At 47.1% G+C, this 13,552-nt stretch overlaps 1 protein-coding gene across 4 annotated transcripts in view; it reads right to left on the bottom strand.

Annotated features, from left to right (window-relative positions):
- Positions 1–9,358, bottom strand: part of CRIM1 (cysteine rich transmembrane BMP regulator 1) — a 170,452-nt gene extending 161,094 nt beyond the window's left edge. For all 4 annotated transcript variants that reach the window (XM_080932594.1, XM_080932595.1, XM_080932596.1 and 1 more), the window contains exon 1: positions 8,490–9,358. In XM_080932594.1, the coding sequence (XP_080788720.1) occupies positions 8,490–8,820 (331 nt within the window). In that variant the 5' untranslated portion in view covers positions 8,821–9,358. The remainder of the gene's footprint in view (positions 1–8,489) is intronic.
- Positions 9,359–13,552: the final 4,194 nt, after the last annotated feature.

The raw sequence follows: 13,552 nt of genomic DNA, 5'->3' as shown, positions 1-13,552 counted from the left end.
AAGAACTTGAAGCACAGACCCAAGCAAATGTTCACATTCCACCAAACTACACAGGGCCTGGGAATTAGGGTTACCCCCGGTCAGACCAAGGAACACCTTGTTTTCTGAACTATAGAGTCATTTTCTCTGGGACAAAGTCTGAGACCAGAATTACCATCCTGAGCCTCCTGTCAAAAAAGAGCATATGTGGAGGAGGTGTTAGTATATGCACAAAGCTGACTTCTAAATTTATATACAGAAAAAGCTAACAAAGATGAAAATAAGAAAGGATGTGAATTAGAATTAATATTAGTTATTAAAAATTCTACCAAGGACACTATTTGTATTTAAGTATATAATACTCATATCCATATAATCACCTACAATATATATATTCATTATTTGTTATCTCTAGTCTTCACGATAATTACATTGTGTAAAGTGTCTGACTCTTTAGGTTTACTTGAGAAAATTCAAAGCCAGAGCAACCTATCCAAGACTGGTCTTGTGGTTAACAAAACCATCAGAGTCAAGATGTGAATGCTGGTTTTATCTCAGGACCCATCTGGTTAGAAAACAAGAATGGGTGAAGGGGGAAAGAGAAGAGACTCCCGGGGAGAGGCTGAACCCTCCATGCTGGTGGTCTGAGGAGAAGTTAGAGGGCCCCCTCTCACCTGCTCCTGACATACTCAGTATACCCCATCTCAGATTTCACTGTCTGGAACTGCAGGGAATAAATGGCCCCAGCCTTCATTATTCACCATTAAACCATTACCTCTATGGAAACAAGGGCCTTATCTTATTTACTAATACAACTAAGTCTTAGTGTGTGAAAGTTTTTAAGAGACCCTTCTAATATCAACTTCATGCTACGGAAACTGAACTCATAGTGGGAAGGGCCTGAGTCTAATCGTGCTGGCATCAGTCGTGAGTGACAGCCACCAGGCTCCATCTCAGGCTGTTTGCTTAGGTGTGGGGTCAGGGCCTTGCACATGCTAGGCATGTGCTCTACCACTAAACTATAATTTCTCGTAGCCAAACCGGCACTTTTAATAGGCTCTCAGGTGACTGTGGGCCATTAAAATTTCAGAAGCCCAGTTTTTACAAAAAGAAAAAAAAAGTCGGAATTTTATAACACAGAAACCAGACCCATAGCAGATGCCCATTAAGTAATTTGCAGGCAGATGTTTCACTGGTTAGTTGGAGCTACCTAACTTAATAGGGAAACAAGCTGACCCAGAGTAAGTGGTTAAACTAGAAAGGAACAGATGATTTAAACCTCTGGCTTTGAGGTTTGGGTCACCTACTGCAGCAGGTGGGCCTAGAGTTCTGAAAGTGGTGTGTGTGTGTGTGTGTGTGTGTGCGTGTGCGTGTGAGTGGTGAGTTGTTTAACTCAAGATAGGTTCAATCCTGTGCTGACTATCAGTGGGACAACCTCCCCCCCACACACACATCTAAGGAGCTACCAGTAAAAATCTTCCAAAATATAAACATAAAAAAAATAGACATTACTGGTTAGAATAAGTTTAGGATTCCCAACCTCTCCAGATGAAATATTACCCCACAAGGGGGAAAATAGCTAAGTGAACAATTCTAATAATGCAATTCAATGAATTTTAGTCCCCCTTTAGCCCCAAATTTACAACCTTTGCAGTAATTATTTAGAGATGGTATAAATAACAGGTCTCAAGTTGAACTAGCTACATTTGTGCTGTTGGGGAATGGCTGGAGGTGACAGAGTGTGAAGTCACTAATAAGTGGCTCCCTTTCTAAGAGTCCTGCCTTCTAACTCTCTACAAGGGTTGAGGAGCAGTGAGGTTAAATGGAGCAAGAACATGAACCCAGGTCCGGTGTTGGTATGCTTGCACTAGGTGAGCAGCCCTTCTGGATGTCAGCTATTACCATCCATGGTGTTTCTTGAAGACTAGGGAGTTCTTATCATGACCCAATGATTAACCTCACTAGTCAGATAAGAAAGCACACACTCAGAAGATAATTTCACACCAGAAACCACATTCCTGCCCTCCACATTCATCCACAAAAGCATGGGCATTTCGTACCTTCAGAATAAAATGGGGTTGGAGGAGAGAGATAAGGACTTGAAATGTGTTCACTTTAAAACGCACGAAGAAAACCAGAATCTCTAAGAGACACTTAAGAGTTCTGTGCTCACCTTGAGAGCATCCTTAAACAGATGTAGTCTAGCACACATCCCTGTCCATCAACAGAGGAGGGTCTACCTCAGGACAGAGGATTCAGATCTGACCAGGACAGGTAGCCCAGAGAAGCTACGGGGTGGGAGAAGATGAAGGAGACACCTCCCAGCTCACTGCCCACACTCTGGTACTGCTCAGAACAAGCCAGAACAAAGAGAAAACCACAAGAGGAAACCAGCCATTCTGAACGGCTAGCAAAGCTTTAAGAATGCAGGCTCCTGCTCAAAAGTTGGGAAGCACACTGACACCTTACCATAAGGACTCTCAGGAGAATCAGCAGCCTCCTTCTTCCCCACCAAACTTGAGCTCTTCCAAGCCTCAGAACCTGATTCTTACAGTAACAAATCTTATCCATGTGCCCAGCAAGTAAGAATACAGACACACATCACCTTTATTTGCATGGAACATACATGGTTCCAACCACCTTTGGGGGTGTGGGGGTACAGGGAGCATCTGTTTTATTTATTTTGACTAAAAGAGTGAACAGCAGTGGTCTCAGCTTCCTAATGCTTTAATATAGCTCCTCACACTGTGGTGACCCCCAGCCATAAAATTACTTTCATTGCTACTTCATAACTGCCTTTTGCTGCTGTTAGGAATAGTAATATAAAAATCATCTGATAATGCAATCCCCAAAGGGGTCAGGGCCCATAGGCAGAGGACTGTATACAGAATGCAGAACAGTCCTGCATGATTCCCCAGACCCCTGGCTTCCTTCTATCCATGTAGACAGCCTTGCATACAGGGTTCCCACATAGATGAACGAGTGATGCATTTATAGGCCAAAGCAAGCCTCATCGCTGAAAATGCTGCTTTGGAGAAGTAGACCTGGAAGATGACAGAAATTGGTGCCTGCTTAGCTGCACTGTCGTGTCGGCCTCAAATAATTAAATGGCCCACACTGAGATGTCTCCAAACTCCTCTGGAACATGGCGTAACAACTGTTAACAAGGAACTGGCTTTGCCAGAAATATTCACCTTCCACTCCTCACCATCCCCCACCCTGCCTCCTTTACAGTTGAAGGCTTCCCTGTCATCTCTCCTGCTGGCACCATTTCCTGAGTTAAACACACCCACATTTTTCAGGAATTTCACAATTAATCTCTGGAATGTGTTTTGGACCATTCTTCAAAGGGTGATGGTTGTGCTAAAGTTGTGCTACGAGGAATTCAAGGCTTTTTTCTTTTTCCCATTCCTTAGCCTTTAGCCGGCCCACTTTCTGGGGTCACCATTTTATCTAAATCTTCCAGCTTCATAAGGCCGCTCTCTGTAGCCCCAGACTCTACACGCAGATGGCTGGACAGGAACCAAGCCAGGGAGAACAGAGACCTGTACCAAATCTCCCAATAGCTCCCATACATGGTTACTATGTCCAGAGTCTGGGGTTGTTCATTTTCCTTCATAAATAGACCTGCCTAGGGTGGGAGGGATGGCTCAGCAGGGGAAGGTGCTCACTGCCAAGCCTGCCAACCGGAGTTCAATCCCTAGCACCCATAGGGTAGAAGAAGAAAACCTGACTTCCAAATATCCTCTGAAATTCACAAGCACAAAGGATGGCACACTGCACACCTATGCACTCTCACACAAACATTCTCACTCAGACACACACACTTTCACACTCACATACTCTCACACATATTTACACTCACATACTCTCACACACATTTGCTCACACACTCACATTTACACAGGCACACACTCACACACAAATATACACATGCTCACATACACACTCTCACACTCATTCACATTCATACACACTCATTCTCATACACACTTCCTCACACCCTCATACACACTCACTTTCTTATACACACTCACACACATATACACACACCAATGCATTTATAAAACACTAAAAATCTTTTATAAATGAATGAGACTTCTGCTTACAAAGTTTCCCAGTCTTTAACTTTATCCCCATGTGGCTAGCAGCACAAGTTCCAGGGCCTGCTATTATAGCCTTTCTCCCCTATAGTTCCCAGCTCATAGGTTCTTTGCCAAGTGTTTTGTGACAGGACTCCTTAACAGCAGCGAGAATTTGTAAGCCTGACAGCCCAAATGAAGGTCATTTTGCCTTGTCATTTCTGTATGTACAGTCAATAGTCCATCCTGTGCTTTTTGTCAATATTTACTCTGAGGAGGAATTAATTACTTCCTTGTTTACTTGAATTAAGTTTCTCTTCCCATAGCCTGCTAACATCTTTTCGATGCCCTCTGCTCGCTTCTCTCTGGAATCAAAGCGTGGACCTTCTGAGGGGGAGAATGAAATCCATTCATTGCTCCAGAAAGCAGTTTGGAAGACTGGATTTGAAATGTTTTCCTAACTTCAGTACAGAAGTATTAGCTTTGCCCCTACCTCTTCTTCATTTAATTTGTAAAAATCCACAGACTTTCAACTTCAGGTCCTCCCACAGAGTAAAAGGGGCAGCTTTTATATACCTCATGCCCTACCAAATGTTTTGATATGTCTACCTGGCCCTGGGAAACTGCTCTCTGGGCTCCTCTCCTACCTCCCACCCACCCCAAGCAGGCATCTTCTGCTCCAGATTATCCCAGAAGACAGATAAAGAAACTGTAACTTCTCAGGGGTACTTCTGAACACAACCATGCTCTCTGTTATAAGCTCCCACGACACAACCTTAGGTTCTTGCTGCCATGTAAACAGCCATGGATGGAAAGCTACAGCACCAGTGAAGACTGAGTTGTGACAGCATTTTCTAATTGGCAATAGTTTTGAAAACTGTGACAGTTTCAGTTCTATAAAGAGTGAGGCCACAGAGTCAAAGCATCCAAAAAAGTTTGTGCCCCTCTGCTGTCACTGACACCGGACCCTAATGCAGCACTGTCCCCAGAAGAAAGCTCAGCAGTGTCCACATCATTCTTGAGCTCTATCCTAACAATGTCAAACTCAATCTAGCAACTTCCTCTTTATCACCCTAAGACAAAAGGCTGATGGTGCCTCTTCACCTTGCCCACCCTGAGTGAAGCCTGAATCCTAAGGCCTCTTTCCCTCCGTTCCAAATGTAGTCCTTACTGTCCAATGAAAACATTCTTTCTTCCCAATCTCACTTCATTAGTTTCTGAAGCTCAGATGCCTTAAGAGCGCTCCTATCCAAACTTCTAGGGTGAGAAGCCAAGCTCGGGATTTTTAGGATAGTAGGTGACTTCCCTGGAGAAAGATGCTGATCCAAGAAAACAGTGCAGCTCAGATACTGCAAAAGGCCAACCGGAAGACTCGCAGGATGCATGGGAACAGGAAAGGGAATCAGTGCCACTGAAGGGCCAGGACGCACATTCTAAGACAGAGGAGACAAAACCTTGGTGACCAGCTCCATTCTTGATCCTTCAAATATGCATAGTTGCTAACTTGGGGTTTTTAAAAATAATGGTCTCAATGCAAAGAAGAGATTCTAGTGAGCGTGCCCTTGATTCACAATCCCATTCACTTACAATTTAATTTTTTTCCTTCAGGATCTTTTTATGGCTAGGATTGTTCACATATTTTTAGGGGTCACTGTGCCATAAAAACCTGAAAGGAAAAGGGCCCATTTGGGCTGCTGACCCAGCTCATTCAGTGAAGTGTACTTACACCACTCCCTTTTCCCAAGAAAGTCAGTATGGGAATAACAAACATTTCTGCAAGTTAGCAAACAGTAATACACACTTGTACCTAAGTCACATCTTCAAAAGCAGGTGGATTAGTCCTATTTTACCATGAAAATGTTTTCTCAGGGTAACCAACTAAATAAGCTTGCAAAAAACTTTTCATTAACAGATACAACCAGTAGGGGTCATTTCAGTGCAGAAAATGCAGCATGAGAGATTTTCTACATGAATAAAATATATCCACCCCTATTCATGTGTTATGATAACAATACACACGAATTTCTGAATCAAAATGGAAACTGAGGGAAGCACTGGCCATTGAGAAATTTTATGCAAAGTTATAAAAAAAGTGAAAAACTGGGGGCACCTTCTAGACAACCAGTAACACTTTAAGATTCCTCTAATGCTAAAAACGGTTCCTCAGCTAACTTATGTGGCCTGTGCATCTTATATTAATGTAAAAATAACTGAAATTTTAGAAAGTTGAAGACCTCTCCAAATGTAAGCATTACATCATGCCAGAAAATTCTGTTCTTTTACCCTAGATTCATAGTTTTCCGATTCTATTTCACTGCTTTTAGTGAAGGGAAGAAGGGAGGGAAGGAGAAAGGGAAACAGTCAAGGAAAGAAGGAAGGAGGGAAGGAAAGGATGGAGGGGGAGCGGGATGTGCCCACAGCATTGAGCTGAAAACAGGCCTGCTAACTGAAATGTGTTAGAGAGAGCACTAATTGAAATACACTCATGTCAAAAAACACTTCCAAGCATTTTCAAGGCCAACACTTTGTGCACCTGGTGTTACCAGGAGAAAGGCAGGCATGAGGGATGCCATATTTCAGAGCAATGACAGGCTCCCTAACAGACTGCCAAAATCATGCTGTTCTGTGACACTGGGTGTTGCTGCCAAAACACTTGATTACTGTAAATGTTCCCCCCAAGCATTCCCTTCACCAGAAACACATGAAGAACAAACAAGGGTCACCCTCTCCAGAGCCTCCCAAAGCCCTTCTCACTGCCCCACCATTTCCACTGCGTTTAACCACATCCCTCCTAGTTCTTTACGGATCTATAGGAGGCTGGGTCAAGTTATGCACTCCACATGTAGGGTTTCAGAGAAGCATCTTTTAGCCTAAGTTATTCAGAACGCCTAAAGTCAAAACACATGAAATTCTATTAGTCTGTCTGATGACTATTTTCCCTGAGCGAGAAACAAACCCATGCTGTAAAAGGAGACCAGGAGGACCTTTTCTATGTGTCAGGAAAAAATGAGGTCTTGCAGGCACTATCCTAAAGGAGCATGGCCCTGTACTCATTACTGCCCACTAGCTTCCAAACCAGGAAGGCTGCCACGATTTTCCACAACTGTCAAAAACCTTAAAAACCACAGGTAAAAATAAACGATTGTGTGTTGAAAGAGTTACCACAGCACTGAAGCCATTTAATACACCCTACCTTTGTCCTTTCCAGCATCTCAGCTCAATAAACACACACACACACACACAGAGAGAGAGAGAGAGAGAGAGAGAGAGAGAGAGAGAGAGAGAGAGAGAGAGACAGACAGACAGACAGGAGGATGCTTCAGGCAGGATACACCCATGTCCCAGGGGCTGTCTGACGGCAGTAAAGGCAGAGAGCAGTTGTGCTTTCTTGCAAGTGAGAGTCGATCACTGACAAGATACCTGAAATAGCATTGAGGGCCTAATGTTTGATCTCTAAGTAGGCAGGGACCCCACCTTTAACAGACAATCCAGCCCATTGTCAAAATAAAAGAACTCACTATTCCTCTCTAGACCTCAAAACTAATCGGGCACCTTGAAGCAGAAGTAGAGCTATGTGCAGATGGAGGCCCACCGGGTCCAACAGTGCTTAGGAAACAGGGAGGCTCCACTACCAACGCCCCCACCCTCAGTACCTCCACACAACGCGGTGCACGATGCGCCACAGTGAAGCAAGCAGAGCAGAATCTGCTGTCAAACAAACAAAAAGACACCAGCTCAAGCTCTAGAACACGTGGATACCGACTCTTGAAAGGAAACCTCTTGTAGTGAACCGTAACTTTTCAATCCAGGTGCAGCCCCCACCCACCCACTTTAGCCATCCAGAAGAGTAAGCCTTTGACTGTTTCCAATAGGGAAATAAATGAGTAATCGCCATGTGTAACTTCGCCTGGACTGACATATTCCGGAGCTAAAACTGATTTACTACGCGAAGGAGGAAGAAGGAGGTGAAGGAAGAGCGCAAAGAAAAAAACAGTAAGAGTCACGTAGGGAGTGCAGGCTAGAGCACAGGTCTACTTCGCTATCAGAAGCCGGCTGCGCAGACTGGGTACGCCCTCGGTGCCACACTGCGCTATGCGGCCAGGGTAGCAGGGGCAGACTCCCCGAGGGGCTCGCGCGTGCCAGACTCCGCAGTGACCCCCCCACCCTGCGCACAGGGGACCCGATTGGGGCGAGAACAGGCCACCCAGCATAAACCCGAATCACCGCACCTGTGTGTGTCTATGCGGGTTCAGAGGAGCTCACCCACGCAACCCAACCTCGCTCGCCCCTGGCGGGCATCTAGGGCACCCTCCCGGGACAGCGGCCGTCCCTCCTCCCCGGGATCCTTCTCTCTTCTGGGAAAAGTCTCAAGCAAACTTTGTTCTGCGCCGGCCAGGTGGGAGGGGACGCGCAGCAGGGCAGCCGTACCTTCGCAAACGCCTACTTCGTACTCGGTGATGGAGTCGCCATTGAGCGGGGGGCGGATGACACAGCGCAGCCCCCGATCGCAGGCTCCATGGAGCCCATAGGCTCCACCGCAGCTCTCGTTCCTCTGGCGGGCGCACATGTAGCAGCAGCCGCAGACGCCCTGCACGATGCTTCCCGGGCAGCTCCGAGGCTCCTCACACTTGGACTCGTCACAGGGCAGGCAGACCAGCGCCCGGGTGCCTGAGCGCGCCAGCAGCAGCAGCAGCCCCAGCAGCGAGACCGAGAGGTGCCCGCAGCCGGCCAGCCCCCTGCCCCCCGCCACCAAGTACATCCTCCTGTGCCGCCGCCTCCTCCTCGCAGCCGGGCCGGGAGCCGGGCGGGCGCCCTCCCCTGCGCGGGGCACACGCGCCGCCGCCGCACCCGCAGCCCGCGGTCCTCGTGCCCCACTAGGGGCCCCCGGGGCGCTCCTCCCCTCTCGGGGCGAGGCCCCCGCCGCCCCTGCGGGCCGCGCCGACCCGGAGCCCACGAGCGTTGGCGCCAGCGGTAGCGGTGGCGGGTGGCTTCCCCTCCTCCTCCTTTTCCTCCCGGGCGGGAGGGGGAAAAGAGGAAAAAAGTTTCCTCGCGGCAGCTCCGGTTCAACCCAAACTTCTGGCGGCGGCGGTGGCTGCGCACCGCTCCGAAGAAGCAGGGCTGGTGGCTCCTTCTGGTCCTCCCCGCTGCTCCCGATCGCCGCGTAAAGACGACGGCAGCGCAACCTCCGGGCCGGTCCCCGCCTCCCGAGCCGCCGAGTGGGCGCGGTAGCTCAGCAGAAGGTCCGTGGCGTCCGTTCCTTGCGCCCTGCTCGACTCTCTCCCGCGCCGCTCCTCCGGGCGCTTGTTTATGGCTGGAGCCTCCGCTGCTCCGGCTGCGCCCTCCCCCATCCTACCTCATCCCCCCCCCCCTCCGCCCTCCCCGCGCCGCGCGCTGCTCATTGGCTGCCCCCCCACCCTCGGGCCGGCCGGCCCCCTCCCCTCCCCCTCGCCTCCCTCCGGGGCTGCCCCGGCCCTTCCTCCCTCCACGCCTCCTCCTCCTCCCCCTCTCCTTCCTCCGCAGCCCGGCGTACCGAGCTGGCCCTGCTGCCGATCATCCGGGCTCGGGCTCCGGCCCCGCGAGCGCGCTGCGGCCCGGGATACGAGACAGTCGTAGCGACGCGAGCCCCCGCCTGCACCGGGCCACGAGGCTAGCTTTGGAGCACCGGGGACCGGACCGCTGCACCTCGGGGTGGTAGTTTTGAATTCTGAGAGTGGCGGGGGATCCTAGCGGGAGCTATTGCTGCAGCCTAGGGTGGGCACTGGCCGAATCGAACCCCAGGAAAGGGAAGCGAACGCGTGGAATTTCCGCAAACTGGACGAGAATCCATCTTCCACTGGAGCTGGGAATAGAGTTTGTAAAAGATATTATGTAATGGAGTCTCCGGAATTCGGAGAGTTCTCCAGGGAAACTGCTGGTGGGTTTGAGGGCTTTAAATGGTCTAGGTAAATATTCTGAGCCAGGACAATGTTGGGGAGGGCTGCAGCTTGAATTGAGTTTTAAAGATACACTGTCTTATGGAAGTACTATCTCATGGGAGGGGGTGACTGGAAAGTAACAGAGCTTAATCCTCTCTAGTAAGGCTCAGTACTGGATTACAACTCTTGACATGATGCTGGAAGAGCCTAGGCACCCTTACATGCCACCTGACAGTGACAGTTTTGATTTCCCAGGCTCTTAAGCTAAAGAGGTGTGCTTTCCTTTCCCTCCTCCCATTTTTCTTCTCCAAAAGATTTATTATGAATGTATTAATAAGGAAGATAGGTGGTCAGATATCCATTGTGATGAGACAATAAACAACCGAAGAGGAATTGTGCACATGTGGAGAATTTCTCTTCGGTAGATTTCAGAGGAGATTCTCCCAGTGATACCTCTGATTTCTCATCAGGAGAGAACCAGTTGTCCCTTCCTTGTTTACTCCTTGTGCCCTTACAAGAGTATAAATAAAACCGCTGAGAAAGAAGTGACTTGGATCTTTATGTAAAGCTGGCCTGGTGTTGCAGCAGGAGTGGACTGGCTTGGCTGCCTGGCATGGTCTTGCTGCAGAGAGGTGGCAGCTAGGTAGATCAGGAGCATCATAACCAGTAGTTAATGGCAGCAGTGTGACGAGAAAGGACACGGAGACGTCTTTGGAATCTTGTTTGCGGGACAGATTTGTACTTCTGCTGAATATTTTGGCTTATCTGTGGTAGTCATCAACAAAAAAGGGCCAAAGTCACCAGTGTAATTTTTCTCTATCAATGACAGCAGAAAACGATATGCATTTATATTGAAGAAAGGAAATGTATCATTAATTATACTGGTTGTTGAAGAAGGAAATGCCAATACTGGAAAGGGGGACAAACACCCCATTTTCTTGGAGCTTATAAGATGCTTTTGAGGTGACTGTTCTCCAGGCATCTGTGGCACATTTTCCATGGTCCTCTTAAAAAAGACCTCATACCCTGTAGCCCTATAAAAGTAAAGGGTGAAATCATTTACAACTTTCTAGGTTTACTTTTAGCAAAACCAAATATTAAAACATAAATGTTCATTTCTTGTTGTCCAGTGAGGCACCAGCACTTAACAGTGGGATTTGCCAACAAACTGCTATCACTGGACCTCATTAAAATGTCCTTTCCACCCCTGCAGGGGCTATCTGAACTTCTGTTCAAATGCCAGAAGAAAGACTATTAAAAACATAAGCAGACAACATTGTTAGACTCTGTAAAAGTCAAGGTCAGGAAAGAGACAGGATGCAAAAGTGCAGAGAGACTGAATCTTGAGAGAGTGAACTCACCCTTGTCTAAGGTGCCATTCTTTGTGCTTCTTTCCTTTTGGGGCAATTCATAAAGAATTGGGAAACATGGCAGATCTAGGAATAGACAAGCAACAATATGGAGGCCTCTACTCATCCTTCTTGAGACGGTATAGGAAGACAAACTTAGATAACTAGATACAAGGTGAAAAAGATGAACAGGCTTAGAATATACTAGATCAAAAGAACGTAGTCATTTGCCATAGAATCAAGTCATTGAAGTGAATAGGAATCTTGACTACAGTGATTAGTGACAAGTGAGAACCCACAGCTCTAGCTGGTTATTTAAGACCGAGTATGTGAACTGGGAGCTCAGTCAAAACATTTTGTTCCAGGAATCCAGCAAGATATGAGGATACCATGAGCTGAAGCAATGTTAAGCCATAAGAGATCCTGCCATCTTAAGAAAGAGGCTAATTCAGCTGAGCATGATAACCATGGGTCACCAGGTTACATGGAATGCGGTTTGCTAGCTCTTTCTCTGAACATGTTCTCTTGCTCTACAATATTTCAAGAGCCTATGGTTGTAGTGTTGATCTCATTACAACTCAATTATTAAGTAGCTTCAAATTCTTTCAATCCATACTCCAAACAGGCATGAGTTGAAAAGCAGAATTGCATGCAAAAAGACATTTAGGTATTTTCTCTGACCCACCTGACTTTTAGTTGACATCTCTAAACAAAGCACTTGAAAGGCGAGGCTTGGGGAAGAAAAGTGACTTAACAACCTGAAGGAGTGGAGAGAGGACAGCAGCAAGAGGGAGACTTTCTGATGGCCTTCTGGAGGGAAGGGACAGTCCGCCCTCTATCGGCCACTGGGCAGGTTGGATGAGAGCAGGATGCATTGGGAAAAGCAAATTGGGGACCAGCAGCAGGTAGGACAGTGAGGGCACTAGACAGAGAATATGAGAGACTAGGAGCCCGATTCAGTGTGTCCCAAGGTTTCCTACTTGAGTCACATTCTCTGGGATGTCCATGCTGTTTATGGGTCCCTAAAGTGAAAAGAAAAAAAAATGAAGACATTGTCTTTTGAGTGAGATGCATGCATTATTAGAATACAAGGGACAAAACTCTTTTGTTTTCTTAAAAAAAGTTACGTCCGTATCGCAGAAAACCATGGCGACAACAACAGGAAAGACTCCCTTTATCCCAGTCCTTTTGTCTCCCTAAGTCCTAGCTGGCCTTACCATATAAGGAGACTCAGTAAGTCTAGGATCAGATAATTTCAAAGGTAGAGATAAACTCCTAGATTGAGGGCTTGGTCACCTACTCTTCCTCTCTTGATCTAATGCCTGAGCCATGCTGTCACCATCCAGTACATCCGGTTTAAGAGAGGTTCTTGTCTCAACTGCTCTGCCAGTGAATAACAGCTGCTTCCGAGGCATTAACTGGATAGCAAGCCCTGTTCCCTGGACGTGCTTTCTTTTTAAGTTTCCACCAGATCCTCGATCTTTCTTTATACAAGTTGAAACAGCTGTTCGTGCATCCCAAACCATTCTCTCCTCTGTAGACTGGAAACAAGAACTTTGCAGAGTGCTGTATCAGGAAATGCACATCCCCCTATGTTGCTTTTATTGGGAGAATCTCATTGAGTGTGTTTCTAAGTTTTCAGCCTGAGATGGTGACTCATCCAGCCATGGCTCTAAGGACTGACCTGACAGGAGAAGGAATGAAGGAAAGATAAACATTCAGAGACATACAGAAGCTGGGATCAGGCAGAGTGGGCTGTCTGATGGAGAAGCTGCTGCTCCTTGGAAGCTTGGGCTGTAAACCTGAAGGGTGGGGAGAAGATATAGTGGATACTTTCTACACAAAGGGTCAACATCTTTGCAGGGCCAGTGGGATGCTTTGACATCCCTCTGAGCCTCATCTGGGGAAGCCAGTCCCATGGGTCTGAGGCATTGGTGTTTGGCATGGCTAAGGTCCATGTCAACAACACAACAGTCACTGAGGACCTGACCCTCTCAACAAGTAGGAATCCCACCTGTCTAATTTTTATCTTATGTAGCTAAAGAATACCTGTCTGTGTTTTATGTGCTTTTTTTGCTCTTCTTGGGATCTCCTGTTAGATCTGCTTTGGCAGTCTGCATTAGTGTTGGTTTTCAGATTTTTGGGGCAGCTTCTCATCTTGATGTACTTAAATGTCACTAATTAATAATCATGAGAAAATAGTAGCTAATGCTTTATATTTTATGTG

The sequence above is a fragment of the Micromys minutus genome (genome assembly GCF_963924665.1).
Source record: "Micromys minutus genome assembly, chromosome: 1".
Classification (NCBI taxonomy): domain Eukaryota; kingdom Metazoa; phylum Chordata; class Mammalia; order Rodentia; family Muridae; genus Micromys; species Micromys minutus.
Note: the sequence above shows the minus strand (reverse complement) of the source record. Positions and strands in the feature narration are given on the sequence as shown.